The 15,350-nt window shown below is 46.5% G+C and overlaps 1 protein-coding gene across 1 annotated transcript; it reads right to left on the reverse strand.

The window, feature by feature from the left end:
• Nucleotides 1-1,015: 1,015 nt before the first annotated feature.
• Nucleotides 1,016-11,076, reverse strand: PSMC6 (proteasome 26S subunit, ATPase 6). Its single transcript, XM_056493642.1, has 14 exons — nt 10,932-11,076; nt 10,102-10,181; nt 9,828-9,867; nt 9,425-9,477; nt 7,527-7,594; nt 7,033-7,147; nt 6,412-6,499; nt 5,932-5,993; nt 5,729-5,852; nt 5,543-5,604; nt 4,442-4,562; nt 4,271-4,351; nt 2,046-2,117; nt 1,016-1,521 (listed from the first exon to the last, which is right to left on the reverse strand). The coding sequence occupies exons 1-14, from the start codon at nt 11,056-11,058 to the stop codon at nt 1,403-1,405; spliced, it is 1,212 nt and encodes a 403-aa protein (XP_056349617.1). The 5' UTR covers nt 11,059-11,076; the 3' UTR covers nt 1,016-1,402.
• Between the last annotated feature and the right edge of the window lie 4,274 nt (nt 11,077-15,350).

Consider the following 15,350-nt stretch of genomic DNA (forward strand, 5'->3'; position numbering starts at 1 on the left):
CTTTTTGGTGAACCAAAATTCTACACTGGTGTCACTGGAATTTCTGAGGGAAGCTTAGTCAAAGCCAGCAAAGTCAACCAAAATGGGTTGGTTGCTTAAATAAAATTGGAAGTGTCCTTTTGGAAACACTAGCCCTGGAACTTTAGAATTTCAATTTTTATTTTTTCACCTTTCTGCTATTTTTACTAAATAAAACTTTGAGAAACCTCCAATCAACCTCCAGAAACCATTCCCTCAGCCAGAGGCTCAGCTCGCTGTTTACATCACTGTTCTGCTCAGAAATGGATTTTATTTCATGTTCTCATTGTTCCAGGCACATGGTTTTACAAGCTGCACTCAAAAGGGTGTTAAAACTAAACCTGAGATTTGCATCTTTACATTTCTAACACAGCCTCAACAGGGAGAAAGGTCTGTAACAGCCATATAAACAGGGAAATATTGTTGCCTGTCCTGTTTGAACTGTTCTCCACCTTATACCATCTGTTTTATCTGTGATGGGAAAGGAAATAAAACTGCAGCTGTTAGAATTGCCAGGGAGATGCTGTGTGTTTCCTGGGAAGTCAAGAGCTAATCTAATGTACTTGCCTGTCAGCTAAGCAGGCCCAGAGTAATCCAATTAGGATAATTAGAAGTAGCCAGAAGTGCAATTTAGAGCATTGCTGTTCCAGTTCAACATTCAGGTGAGCTGCACAGTGCAGTGGATCTGTGTGCACCCCTTGGGGTGGAACTGCTTGGAAAATAAAAATGAAGCAGATGCCCTTAAAACCACCACCACCTTGTTGACTTCTTGTAATAAATAAACACCAGCTCAGGTAAATCTTTCCATGAAGGGCCCAGAGATGACCCCAGGGCTGGAGGTGCCCTGCTCCTGTGGCCACTCTGTGGCTGCTACAAGCCTGGTGCCTTTGGCCTCTTGACACAGTCATTTGCTGCTGAATTCTGGAAATAAGGTAAATCAGAAGACTTCACAAAATTCACCTCTCTGGGAGAGCTACACACAAAGTCCACCAGGATAAACAGATTTAAACAGGTTTTATTCATAAACTGTTTGGGGAAAGGAGATTTACTGATATACAAAAAGCCAAGAAATAAACTGACTTTTCTTCTGTTTGTGAATCCCTTCAGGCATGTTTATAAATTCCCACCATAATTGCTAAGAGAACAACACATCTCCACCCATTTTTACTGAGCCTGGGCTGTAATAAACATTGCATTTCAGAATTGTACAGAAAACACACTCCTGTAGCCAACTTGCAACTAGCATTCCCAAAATTACTAGCTACATGCTACACAAACACCTTACAATGATAATCAAGAGGTACATTATTTCTCTCCTTTTTTGTTTTTTTTATGCATTAACCCAGTAGGATGTGTACAATCAATCACAAATTCTATGGTTAATTTACACAGGTTTGTAGTCAAGCTTGGACTCCAGCTTCTTGGAATCAGCCACTTTCCTGACAGCTTTCATGAAATCTTCCTGAACTACGAAGTCATGATCAGCACGGATAGCAAACATCCCTGGGAGGGAGGATTTAACAGTGTAAAGACAGAACACAAAATTTCACTCAAATTCAAATGAAAACTGATCTAGCTTACACTATCTACATGACTTTCCCATGTCTTGGATGTTGGCAAGAGGGAATTTACCTTTCTGAACTAGGGGATTAGTAAAACCAAAACTTGTTTAAACTCTGAATGTGCATTTGCTGTGTTACTCAGCCTGTCCATGCAGGCAAACCCTGAGTGCACAAATTTTTGTGTGAAAAAAGCATAAAACAGCATCAACTCTGCAGGCAAAAAGGTACCAAGAGCCCTGAATTCTCTCCAAAAAAGAAAAATGGGTACAATCCCTGTTTCTGCAATGGATCTGCTTCTAATGGGACACATCATGATCAGCCAGCAAGTGGCTGGCTCAGATCAGCTCGACTGAAATGTTCCAGCAGAACATTTTTGAGCTCCTGGGTTTAATCCACTGAGGAACAGCTCCAAGATTCAGCATTATCCAAGATTTAGCACATCCAAAGGAAGAGTTAAGGAATTACCTGCTTCAGTACAGACGTTTCTCAAGTCTGCTCCGTTGAAGCCATCTGAGAGCTTCACAATTGCTTCATAATCTGTTCATAAAACACCAATGTTCATAAAACTGCAATAAATCACCCTTCCAGCTAGGGATGCCAATAAAGTACAGATCCAGCTCCCAAACTTGGATTTCAGTGCAAGCAGAGAGCTGCCCACTGGGCTGATAAATTAGCTGGAATCAGCAGCTGTATCAGCCCTTCCATTAAAACACAAGTGTGTGGCAGCCAAAAGCTCATGTTATATAATTAAATCCCAAAGTTACCAACTTGTGGTTACAAGAATCAACGTGAAGTGCAAAAGCTCCATCAAAGCAATGTTCTTATCATTTAAATGCTGTAAAAACCCAGAAAACTTATCTCCAAGTGGTCATAACTCAGTCCCTTTCCACTTCCAACACTCCATCTAATAAAGGCACTTAGTGTCTTAACATATTAAGCCTGATATTTTATGCACATATATTTACTAAAAGAGTGGCCATGGTTATAATTCAGTAAATCAATTTCTAAACCACTGCTGAGCCTCCAGCAAGTTCTGATTTTTGCAAGGCTGTTTATTAAAATTATCAACTCCTTGGAAAACTTTTCACTTTCCCATCTGTATAAAATTCAAAACATTTGAATTGAATGTTTTCATCTCAAGAATCCAAAAGCTCCTAAACATGAGAAGTTCTTCAGCTGTATTTTAATTCCACATAGTACAACGTAATATAAAAAATTCTTTTCATAATTGGGAAGTTAAAAAACATAAGTGAGGGGAATGAACATGGTTGAACAGTGCAAGGTTTGAGATTTTAGGGTTTTTTTAGACACCTGGATTGAAGCAGGAGAATCTCATGAGCAAATCCTTATCTTTGGATTTTAATCCAATTTCCACCTCACCCTGCTGCTAAGCTCAGGCCTTCCTTTTGGGGTATCAAAGCTCAGCATCACAGTTTTTCCACATCACATGCAGGAATTTAACAAGGACCTGACCTCTCACCTTGCTGAATGGCAGAGGGATGATCCCACCCTGCTCCACTCCAGTGCCAAAGACAGGAGAACAGGATGAAGTAGAATTCCAGAATCCCACAGTGGTTTGGGTTGGAAGAGACCTTAAAGTTCATCTCCTTCTAAGCCCTGCCCTGGCCAGGAACACCTTCCACTTGCTCCAAGCCTCATCCAACCTGGCCTGGGACACTTCCAGGGATCCAGGGGCAGCCACAGCTGCTCTGGGAAAACTGAGCCAGGGCCTCACTGTCCTCACAGAGAAGAGTTTCTTCCCAATATCCCATATGTCCCTGTCCTCTGGCAGTGGGAAGCCATTCCCCCTTGTGCTGTCATTCCATGCCTTGTAGAAAGTTTCTCTCAAAGAACTCTACCTCAGGTTCATGATTTGTCTGGAGCTCCTCCTCTCTCACAGCCTGCAGTCACGTGCAGGTTTAAGCCAACCCTGCTGCTAAGAAAAGCAATGCCCACCCCTGGCCCTCCCCCAGCTGACTCCTGCTGTCCCTGAGCTGAGCTGCAGCTGTTGATGCAGCCAGATGGTGCCTGGGATCAGCTCCAGGGGATGCAGGAATCGCTGCTGTCAGCACGGAGGGGGTGGGGGTGGCACGGGGCCCTGGGGCACTGCTGCACTCCCAGGCAGCCAGTGCTGCTTAAAAGGCAAATCCCAGCCCCAGTTTCCTCCAGGAAAGCTGGGAGGAGTCACTGTGAAAGCAGGACTCTGGGCAGCTCAGAGTAACACAGTCCTTAAATAAACCCTCCTCGTTTTATCCTATTCTTCTCTTACACGCCTGAGAGAACAATCTCACCACCACACACACAATTTTGCTTATGCCATCTGCAAACTCCAAGGTTTCTCCCTGACTTTTAAAGATTGTTGTTTTCAGACTTCTTCATGAACAATATTTCTTTCATTGAGGGATGAATGAAAACACTCTATACTTGCACTAAGCCATTGCATTAGAAACAGGAAACTGCCTGATGAGAACCACACTGATTTTCCAGTTTCCAGCAGGGCTCCAAGGGTTTATATTCAGTTTTCCTTTGCAAAGACTTAATAACAGTTCAATCAGGATGCATTAAAAAATAAAACAAGTAGAATTCCAAGAGGGGAAGTTGTGTGGGCAGTCAGAATCACTGTAACAACTCACCCTCTTCCCTTCTCTACAACCAGCAGTAAGAATGACATCCAGGCAACTTCTACTCACCTATCTCACCATGTTTGGTGATAGGACCTGCATGAATCTTCAAAATATCTAATCTGGCTTGTTCATTTGGTAGATCGATATCTAGAAAGAATGACAGCTTCAATCAAAGCAGAAACCCACAGCTCCCATGGATTCCATCCTCCTTCCAGCCTCAGGGAAGCAGAAACTCACGGATTTTTCTGTCCAGCCTTCCAGGCCGCAGCAGGGCAGGATCCAGGGTGTCAGGTCTGTTGGTAGCCATGATCATTTTAACTCTGTGCAGAGTGTCAAATCCATCCATCTGATTCAACAGCTAACAGGGAACAGAAGTTTGGTTTGAAATAACCCCAAACATTCCCAGTCTGATTTGTTTTCCTGCCTAAGTATTCTTCAGCAAGATGAAAAGCTCTCATGTAAAAAAAAAAAACTAAAACCTACAAGTCCTTGAGCTCTCTGAATATTCCATCCCAAGCAACGAAGGGCTGAAGAGAGACACTGAAAATGCTTTGCCCAGAGAAAAAGACAATGAGCAAAGCTGAGCTCAAACATGAAACACTTGACTAAAACAATGAGGCAAAGAAAATATTGCAAGGACTAAAGGAGCCAATGGCTGCCTCACACATTTGGATTGTAGTGCACCAAGGCCAGGACATTCCAATTAGACTTGAAGAACAGCTTCTGGAATACTAATCCACACACAGGAAGGCATTTCATTGTGAACACTCAAAGTACTTGCTCTTTGATCACAGTAATTTCATTCTCTATGGAAGGCAGACACATTCTTTTGAATCAGGCAAACTGTTTGCAAACACAAGCCAAGGAGGGCTCCCATTAGCTTCAGAATTCCTAATTGTCACCAGTGGTTTTAATATTCTCTTCACACAACCCAGTTTATCAAAGCAATTACTACAGAAACAAAGAAATACAAGTGCTCCTCCTAGCTTTGAAAATCCAATTACAACAGCCCAAAGATGTTATAGACTGGGTGTCTTTGGGACTAAGAGACAGAAAGGGGGGGTTCTCCAAACTTTCAAAGATGCAGGGACCAGCAGTCAGCAAAGGAAAATATCCCAAATCATCTCAGCAATTTAGAAGATTCAATTAGTCTCCACTGAACTCATGGCTGAGTTACCAGGATGTGCAGCTGCCATTTGTAAAAGCAGCACTTACTCAGTTCTAGTTTAAGATTACTAACCCAGAAAAGGTTCTGCAAAGCCAGATCCCAGGTAACAATTGACAGCTGTATTATTATTTAATGTGGCTGTTCAGGCCAGGCAGGAATTGGACACTCACCTCCATCAGAGTCCTCTGTATTTCTCTGTCAGCTGATGTGCCTTCGGAAAAGCGGCGCCCACCTGCAGCACACAAACCCATCAGTTCTGCTACTTGATTTTTGCCTTTTAAACAGGGGGGATTGGCTTTAGAGCTGACTCCAGCCTTAAAAGGAGAGCCCAGGCACCCCCAGGCCACGAGCCTCACCAATAGCATCGATCTCATCCATGAAAATGATGCAGGGCTGGTGATCCCGGGCGTAGTTGAACATCTCTCGGATCAGCCGAGCGCTCTCACCGATGTATTTGTCCACTATGGAGCTGGACACCACCTAGGGAGGGACAGGGGGTGTGGATGAGGAGACTGGAGAGCAAACACACCCAGTGTGTGGGGGCAGAGCCATTACACACCTTGAGGAAGTTGCAATCCAGCTGGCTGGCAACTGCTCTGGCCAAAAGGGTTTTTCCTGTACCTGGACAGACAAGAGATTGAAGCTGTTTAATTACTAACTCAACACTGCCTGCCAGTGACTTAGGGAGGAGAGGAGATAAAAGGGGAAAGGGAAAGGAAGAGGGAGAAAAAGGAGAAAGTAAAATAAAATAGGGAAAGGAAAAGTAAAGGAAAAATGGGAAATAAAAAAGAGAAAGGAAAAAACAAAGATGAGATAAAGGAAAAAGAGAAGAGAGGAGAGAGAGAGGAGGGAGGGAGGAGAGAGGGAGAGGACAGAGGGAGGAAAGGAAAAATGAAAAAGAGAAGAAAGAAAATAGAAAAATGAAAAAGAAAAAAGGAAAGGAAAAAATAAAAAAAAGGGAAAGAAGGAGAAACAAAGAAGGCTCTTGCCAGCCTGAAAGCTGCAACCAAACACTAGTTTGGCCTCTGCTGGGACTCACCAGGGGGGCCGTACAGCAGGCAGCCTTTGGGAGGGATAATTCCCACACGCTGGAATAACTCTGGGTTTGTAAGTGGCAGTTCAATGACCTGTGAAGGGACAGAGAACAAACTGAGTCTCTGAGGTTTAAACCAGGTAATGATGCACCTGCCTGTTTCTCATGTATCTGCATTCTTATTTATTGGCAGCATTTCTGTGTGAGAAACAGTTTAACAAGAAAATGGCAGAGATCCTATGGATCTATCCACTCCCCTGCCCTGGCTCTGCAATTGCTGATTCCTCTCAATGTTCTTTGCTCAAATCACATCCCTGCTGTCCTAATTCCATTCCCCAGAGCAATCCTGGCAGTATTTGAGCAAAATTCCAGTCTGCTTCCTGGCCCTCCCACTTGACTTCAAGGCACTCCACAGCCTAAAGGGTCTTGGATCCTTTAAACTCTCCTCTCTAAAGGATTATCTTCATTTTAATCCAAATCCAAGCACTTTAAATGAATCATGGAAAGCACTGATCTGATCTGAGAGGACCCTTGAACAAGCAATCAAACATCAGAAAGGTGGTTTTGCCCTGAAAAGCTGCACTGAGAGCAGTGATCAGTGTCTGGGGGGTGTGAGGCACTGGGTACCTCCCGTAACTCTCGGATTTGTTCCGACAAGCCTCCGATCTCGGAGTAGGAAACATCTCCTGGGTCCTCATGAGACATGTTATAAACCAGTGGATCCACTTCCCTGGGCAAGTATCTGCAAAACAGAAGTTAAGAGTAGATATTTTTATTGTGCAGACCCATTTATAAAGTTATTCCCATAAATTTTACAATAATATGAACATTATTTCTTCTCTTCCCACCTTACCTGCTGAAAAAACAGAAAAATCCCCGAACATAGCAACTTTCTTAAAGTTTTAAAACACAGCTGAAAATAGTATAACTATTTTTCTAAAGAACAACTAAATTCTTTTTAAACCATATAAAACAGACACATAAATCTTCCCTCAAAGTAACTGTCCTTCCTTAAGCATTTGCTTTGCAGAAAAAGTTTACAAAATATTGCAGAAGTGATTATTCAAGTCTTTGTGTAATGCTTTTTCCCCTATTTTATGATGAGAAGAGCACAATCCTACCTCATAATAGTCAGAGTGGTCATGTCCAGAGCAACTCTTGTCCCTGGCTTCAGCTTACTCTTGTCAAGCTAGTCCCAAAAAAAGGAATTCTGTTAGAAGCCCACTCCAACACAATCCCTGATTTTAGCCAAGATAACCTGGAGTTTACACTCCTTGCTCCATCACACACAAGAAAAACCAAGGCTTCAGAGTGACACACAAATCAGTCATTAACTTACCTCCATCACTTTTAAAACAAAGACTCTTTTCTAGTCCATCATTAATTTTTAATTTTGCTGCTGCCAATCTGACTGCACCAGTGGGATCTAATCCTCCCCTCTGCTCCACACAGGGACAGCTGTTTCAGACTAACCAAAGAACCCTCACAAAAAGTTGAACATTCATTTTTTTGTGTAATTTCTTCCCCTCTTTGAAGTCTTCTTTCACCTCAGATGTCTCCTCACTTGCCTCAGCAGCTTTTATCTGCTTATTCCATTTTTATGGGATTTTTAAACACACTGCAGTACACCCTACTAAATTTTGCTGGAATTAAAAGAGGATTTTGACAACCCTTTTCCAGGAGAGTTGCAAGTTTCCCATTGTATCTCCTGGGGGATTTATAGGATCTCTTGACCCTCTGGAAGGATTTAGGATCAAGCTGTCCCCCCTCCCTCCCTAGGGTCACTTTCCAGCTTCCTTATCCAAAGAACTTTGTAACAGCTTGGAATTCTCTCAGATTCAACTCTACCCAACAGAGTGAAGTTATTTTTCAGTGAGTAAAAAACAGAGAAACCACTTGACCTTCTTAGCTAATGCACTTGAGATAGGGAAGTAATTTTGCTCCCACTTGAACAGCCTTGCTCTCCTCCCTCCTGAGCAGCAGCAGCAGCTCAGCCACGAGGGCTTTGATCAAAAACTTGTCCTTCTAGTCCAGGAGAAATTGTTTGTCTGTGATATTTTGACATTTTGAAAACAATCAGGGGTTTTTTGGGTTTGGTTTTTTTTTTTGGCCTCTGGGAGAAAATCAAGGATCTTTTAAGATAAAAGAGGGTTTTTAGTGAAGAATAAACTCCAAAGTGCTGGTTCATCTAAGGACAGCCTGTTCCTTAGGATTCACCTTTGTTTTAACACAGAACATCAAGATTACCTCACATGCCCCAGAGTGAAATTAATTTTACTTCTGTCCCAAAATTCTGCAATGAACATCAGTTTCTTTCCAGAAGGAGAAAAGAAAAAAAAAAAAAAAATATATATATATATATAGATAAAGATAATGGCTTTAAACAGACATAGAGTAAGTTTAGATGGGATGTTGAGAAGAAATTCCTGGCTGTGAGGGTGGTGAGACCCTGGCACAGGGTGCCCAGAGAAGCTGTGGCTGCCCCTGGATCCCTGGGAGTGTCCAAGGCCAGGCTGGATGGGACTTGGAGCAGCCTGGGATAGTGGAAGGTGTCCCTGCCATGGCAGGAGGTGGGATTGATGGACTTTAAGGTCCCTTCCAACCCAAACTATTCCCTAATTAAGATACACGATGAAATAACATTAAATCTAAAACTCAGCAGTATGACAGCAACAATCACAGCACAGCAACAGTGACATTACACAATTATCAATTTTCGTAATAATTCATTTTCAGAGAGTTCAAAATCAAGCACAAGGACAGAGGTTTGACTCAACAAAAATAATAAAACACCTGCAAGGTCTTGGGAATGCTGTGGATTATTTTGTCTCCACCAGGAAACAACAAAGGGAGAGGGGAGCAAGAACCAGTATAAAAAACTGGTATAAAAACCAGTATATATGTGATGTGCACATTACAGGAGAAAAAAATCACCCCACTAAGGACTCAGTGGATGAACTGCAATGCCAATATTCCACAGCAAAGCCAATTTTAATGAATATTCACACAAATCAATTACCTGACGGCGACAGCCAACCACGTATCTTGGTCCATTTGTAGCCTTCACAATGACTGCAGAAAGAAAATTAGAGAAAAAACCCAAATTCACTCAATTCACCATCTGAGTTGTGTTTCTGAATTATCCAGAATGTTTTTCTGCCAATAATCTGATCACCAATAATTCAATTCTTTACTTCTTCATAACTCTAACAAGATTTAAACTGCAAAAACTTTTTATTTTGTGGCTGCTCCATCCCTGCAATTGTTGCATGCCAGGCTGGACAGGGCTTGGAGCAGCCTGGGAGAGTGAAAGGTGTCCCTGCCCATGGCAGGGGGTGGAATCAGATGGTCTTTAAGGTCTTTTTCAACCCAATTCCATGGCTTTTATAATCTCAGAAAATGTAACAGCTCAGTGTACTTACACTTCTCCTCTGTCAGCTGTTTAAGAACCTCACCAACAATCTGTAAAAAAGTAAATACAGCATTAACCTCATGAAAAATTATCATTGCAGGACCCAGACACACTGTAACCCACCCCTAACCCATCAGTTCCTGATGTCAAAGCCCCTGTTTGCTCTACCTGGACTGTTCCCACTTTCTCTTTCTTGATGCTAAAAATGGATGTGAAGATTACATCCAGGCAGATTCACTGTCAAAAGGCAGCACAGGATGCCAACACCTGTTCCCTTCACATACCTGCCCAACACTCTGCAAAGCCTTGAGATCATTTTCTGATTTCTCATACTGCTTGGTGAGTTCTTTCAGCTGTTCCCTTACTAGAAGAGGAAAGAAACACAGGATTTTGGTAATCTCTAACACCACAAGAGCATGGGAGCAAAGCTGCAGGTAGAGTGAGACTGGGAGAGCAGTAAGGAGCCTTGAGCTGATGTGGAGAAGGGAACAGAGCTGGGGAAGGGTCTGGAGCACCAGGAGAGGCTGAGGGAGCTGGGAAGGGGCTCAGCCTGGAGAAAAGGAGGCTCAGGGGGAATTTCTGGCTCTGCACAACTCCCTGACAGGAGGGGACAGCCGGGGGGGATTTGGGATCTGCTCTCAGGGAACAGGGACAGGACAAGAGGAAATGGCCACAAATTGGTCCAAGGTAAGTTTAAATTGGTTATTAGGGAAAATTTCTTCACGGAAAGGGTGGTCACTCATTAGGAAAAGGCTGAAGACGAAGACAGTGGAGTCTCCATCCCTGGAGGTGTCCAAGGAACTCCTGGAGGCTGCACTCAGTGCTCTGGTCTATTGACAAGCTGCTCACAGTCACAGGTTGGTGTCGCTGATCGCAGAGCTCTTTTCAAACCGAAATGATTCCGTGTTTGTGTGCCCGTCCGGAGCCCTCCCGAGGGGAGCGGCACCCAGCCCCGTCCAGCCCCGTCCACCCGCGTCCAGCCCCGCTCCCGCTCCCGGGCCCGGCCAGGCCCATGACGAAGCGCGGGCAGCGCCGCGCTCCCTGCCGGGGCTCCGCGGGGCGCTGAGCGGCGCCCACCCCCCATCCCCTCAGGGCCCGCCGTGCCCGCGCTCACACTCCTTGAGGCGGCCATCGATCTCCTTGTGCTCCAGCAGCTTCTTGCGGTAATCCTGCAGCGCCTTGTCCCTGGGGTCCGCCATGATGAGCAGCCGCCGCTCGTAGGGAATGCCGGGAAGGGCCATGGCGGCGGGGGGCGCTCCCGCCCCGCCCGCAGCGCCGCGCGGCGCCCCCTGCCGGCGCGGAGGATCGCGGCTGTCGCGACAGGCTGCTGCTGTCGTGAGGGGTCGCGAGGGGCTGCGAGGGTCACGAACATCGGCTGCGATGGGCACAGGCTGTGTCAGCGCGCAGAGGCCGCAGCGAGGGTTAAATAGCGGCCGCGGAGTGTGGGTAAAGGCGGAAGGGTGAGGAGGTGCGGGGAGACATCATGGAGGTCAAGGAATCGTGGGATGGTTTGGGCTGGAAGGGACATTAATCCCATCCCATCCCATTCCATCCCTTCCACTGTCCCAGGGTACTCCAAACCCCAATGGACAATGACCTTGGACACTGCCAGGGATCCAGGGGCAGCCACAGCTTCTCTGGGCCCTGTGCCAGGGCCTGCCCCCCCTCACAGGGAACAATTCCTCCCCAGTCTCCCATCCATCCCTGCCCTCTGGCAGTGGGAAGCCAAGAAAAAATATTGGGGTTTCACTCCTGTCCCATGGCGTGTCTCTGTGGCTCTGCAAAGGACCTAAGTCAAATTCCAGCTGCTCCCCCAAATCCTGCTTTAGCCAGGACTCAGCCCAGAGTGCCAGGGCAGGCCGGTGCCCTGGGAAATGCTTTTGGCTGCTGGCACTGCCAGGCAGGGATCACACACCTTCTCCTCATGCTCTGCCTCAGAGTGGATGTGCTCTGGGAGAAACCTGGAAGGTTTGATGTCCTAGAACCCAGACTGATTTGGGCTGGAAGGGACTTGAGATCCCATCTCATTCCAAGCCCCTGCCATAGGCAGGAACACCTTCCATTATCCCACCTTGCTCCAAACCTGGCCTTGAAAACTTCCAGGATGGGACACCCACAAAATAACAAACTTGTGGAATTTAAATCTGCTTAATGACTTTGAGGAACCAAGAATTAAAGTACTGGTGATCAGATGGTTGGCAGAAAGACACATTGGATAGTTCTGAACCACAACTCAAAAACTCAGAGGGTAAATGAAGTAAATTTTTTTTTCTCTAATTTTCTCTCTCCAGTCATTTTCCAGGAAAAAAATGAGCCATGATACAAATGGACCAAATGGTTGGCTGTTGCTGTCAGGTAATTAATATGTGTGAATATTCATTAAAATTTGCTTTGGTGTGGAATATTAGCATTGCTTTTCATCCTCTGGGACCTTAGTGGGGTGTTTTTTTCTTCTGTAATGTGCACATCACTGTTTTACATTGGTACCTGCTCCTCTTTCCCTTTGTAGGTGGCAGTGGTGCAACTTCCTGATGGACACAAAACAACCCACAACATGCTCAGCACCTTGCACATGTTTTATTACTTTTGATAATGTCAGGAAAATTAATCCACAAACACCAGAGGTTTATATCCAAAAAGGAGACAGAGGAATCCTTTTACTTTATTTGAATAAAGGGAGAGGCCATGGGGTATTCCCCTGGGATCTGTTGAATTTTGGGAGGACTCAGCCTCCCTTTTTATCCCAATTTCCCAACCCCACTGGCTGAGGCACTTGAGAGGCACAGACTTCCTGAAACACCTGATACCTGAGATTCCCCTCTAATGTACCACCCTCCCTTTTAATTTTTAATTATTATGGAACTCATGTTTTTTCCCCCATTGCTTCTTTCACCTTTCAATATCCAATTTCATCTTCCAATATCCAATTTCATTAATCAGCAAACCTACAGCTTGTTAGTAAAGGCAAATATATTTTTCCATTCATCAGTCAGTGGAATCCTTCCCACTGTTTCTTTACTCTCTCAACACTAAAAGAAACAGACCCACAGCTTGTTTGTAAATCCTCTCAAGTCATTGTAAAGTCATTTCTCTCAATAATAAAAATAATTTTTGACCTGATCTTGATCTGTCAGACCCTGGGGGCAGGCTTGGGGGGGCTGCACCCCGAGTTTTGGAGCAATGGTTCTGCCAGCCGCGCATCCCTGCTGTTATACATGAGAAACAAAGTCTCGATATTCAGCAAAATTTAGATTGCTTTATTTTATACAGCCAGAGCAAGCAGCGCTGGAGATACATGGGGGCCACTGCCCACTCCATGCTCCACCCAACTTTGGTTTGCAGCTCCTTTTTATAGGATGATTTCCTTGTAGTCATCAATAATTGTTATTGTTTTGTTGTCATAATTCTGCCAGGTAAGCAGTGGTGGTCGGTGGATCGCTGGACAATGTGAGTCTCCAGACAATTTGTCAAGTCCCACAGATAACCATCCCCTCTTGGTAGATAAGGAATGGCAGAAGTTGGGAAGTCTGGTCTTAGGGATAGGCTGCAATTGATTACACAAAGGCAGGAAATTTGATTTTGCAGAATCTGTTAGGCTGTGTGAAAGCCTTATTTTGCAAGCTGTCAGTAGATACAACTTATTTAGAAAATGCAATATTCATAACAGGGGATTTAAACCAAAATGATTTAATCATATATTTTCTTTTCTTTAGTGTCATACTTCATTTCAGACTTAAGTATTCTGGTTTATACAAACCCTAATACTTTTATAATTAACATGAATCTTTTAGCAATTATCACAATGCGGTGCCGCGGCGTGACTCACACCGGCGAGTGTCACGGTGTGCTGCCCGGTGTGTGTGCTGCCCGGTGTGTGTGTGTGCTGCCCGGTGTGTGTGTGCTGTCCGGTGTGTGTGTGTGCTGTCCGGTGTGTGTGTGCTGCCCGGTGTGTGTGTGTGTGCTGCCCGGTGTGTGTGTGTGCTGTCCGGTGTGTGTGTGTGTGCTGTCCGGTGTGTGTGTGTGCTGTCCGGTGTGTGTGTGCTGCCCGGTGTGTGTGTGTGCTGCCCGGTGTGTGTGTGTGTGTGCTGTCCGGTGTCTGTGTGTGCTGCCCGGTGTGTGTGTGTGCTGCCCGGTGTGTGTGTGTGTGCTGTCCGGTGTGTGTGTGTCCTGCCCGGTGTGTGTGTGTGTGCTGTCCGGTGTGTGTGTGTGTGCTGTCCGGTGTGTGTGTGCTGTCCGGTGTGTGTGTGCTGCCCGGTGTGTGTGTGTGTGCTGTCCGGTGTGTGTGTGTGCTGTCCGGTGTGTGTGTGTGTGCTGTCCGGTGTGTGTGTGCTGCCCGGTGTGTGTGTGCTGCCCGGTGTGTGTGTGTGCTGCCCGGTGTGTGTGTGTGCTGTCCGGTGTGTGTGTGTGCTGTCCGGTGTGTGTCTGTGCTGCCCGGTGTGTGTGTGCTGCCCGGTGTGTGTGTGTGTGTGCTGCCCGGTGTGTGTGTGTGCTGTCCGGTGTGTGTGTGTGCTGCCCGGTGTGTGTGTGCTGCCCGGTGTGTGTGTGTGCTCTCCGGTGTGTGTGTGTGCTGCCCGGTGTGTGTGTGTGTGCTGCCCGGTGTGTGTGTGTGTGCTGCCCGGTGTGTGTGTGTGCTGCCCGGTGTGTGTGTGTGCTGTCCGGTGTGTGTGTGTGCTGTCCGGTGTGTGTGTGTGTGCTGTCCGGTGTGTGTGTGCTGCCCGGTGTGTGTGTGTGTGCTGTCCGGTGTGTGTGTGCTGCCCGGTGTGTGTGTGCTGCCCGGTGTGTGTGTGTGCTGTCCCGTGTGTGTGCTGCCCGGTGTGTGTGTGTGCTGCCCGGTGTGTGTGTGTGTGTGCTGTCCGGTGTGTGTGTGTGCTGCCCGGTGTGTGTGTGTCCTGTCCGGTGTGTGTCTGTGCTGCCCGGTGTGTGTGTGCTGCCGTGTGTGTGTGTGTGCTGCCCGGTGTGTGTGTGTTGTCCGGTGTGTGTGTGTGCTGCCCGGTGTGTGTGTGTGCTGTCCGGTGTGTGTGTGCTGCCCGGTGTGTGTGTGTGTGCTGTCCGGTGTGTGTGTGCTGCCCGGTGTGTGTGTGTGCTGTCCGGTGTGCGTGTGTGTGCTGCCCGGTGTGTGTGTGTGCTGTCCGGTGTGTGTGTGTGCTGCCCGGTGTGTGTGTGTGTGCTGCGGTGTGTGTCTGTGCTGCCCGGTGTGTGTGTGCTGCCCGGTGTGTGTGTGTGTGCTGCCCGGTGTGTGTGTGTTGTCCGGTGTGTGTGTGTGCTGCCCGGTGTGTGTGTGTGCTGTCCGGTGTGTGTGTGCTGCCCGGTGTGTGTGTGTGTGCTGCCCGGTGTGTGTGTGTGTGCTGTCCGGTGTGTGTGTGTGCTGTCCGGTGTGTGTGTGCTGCCCGGTGTGTGTGTGTGTGTGTGTGTGTGTGTGTGCTGTCCGGTGTGTGTGTGTGTGCTGCCCGGTGTGTGTGTGTGTGTGCTGTCTGGTGTGTGTGTGCTGTCCGGTGTGTGTGTGCTGCCCGGTGTGTGTGTGTGCTGTCCGGTG

The sequence above is a fragment of the Oenanthe melanoleuca genome, chromosome 5 (genome assembly GCF_029582105.1).
Source record: "Oenanthe melanoleuca isolate GR-GAL-2019-014 chromosome 5, OMel1.0, whole genome shotgun sequence".
Taxonomy (NCBI): Eukaryota; Metazoa; Chordata; class Aves; order Passeriformes; family Muscicapidae; genus Oenanthe; species Oenanthe melanoleuca.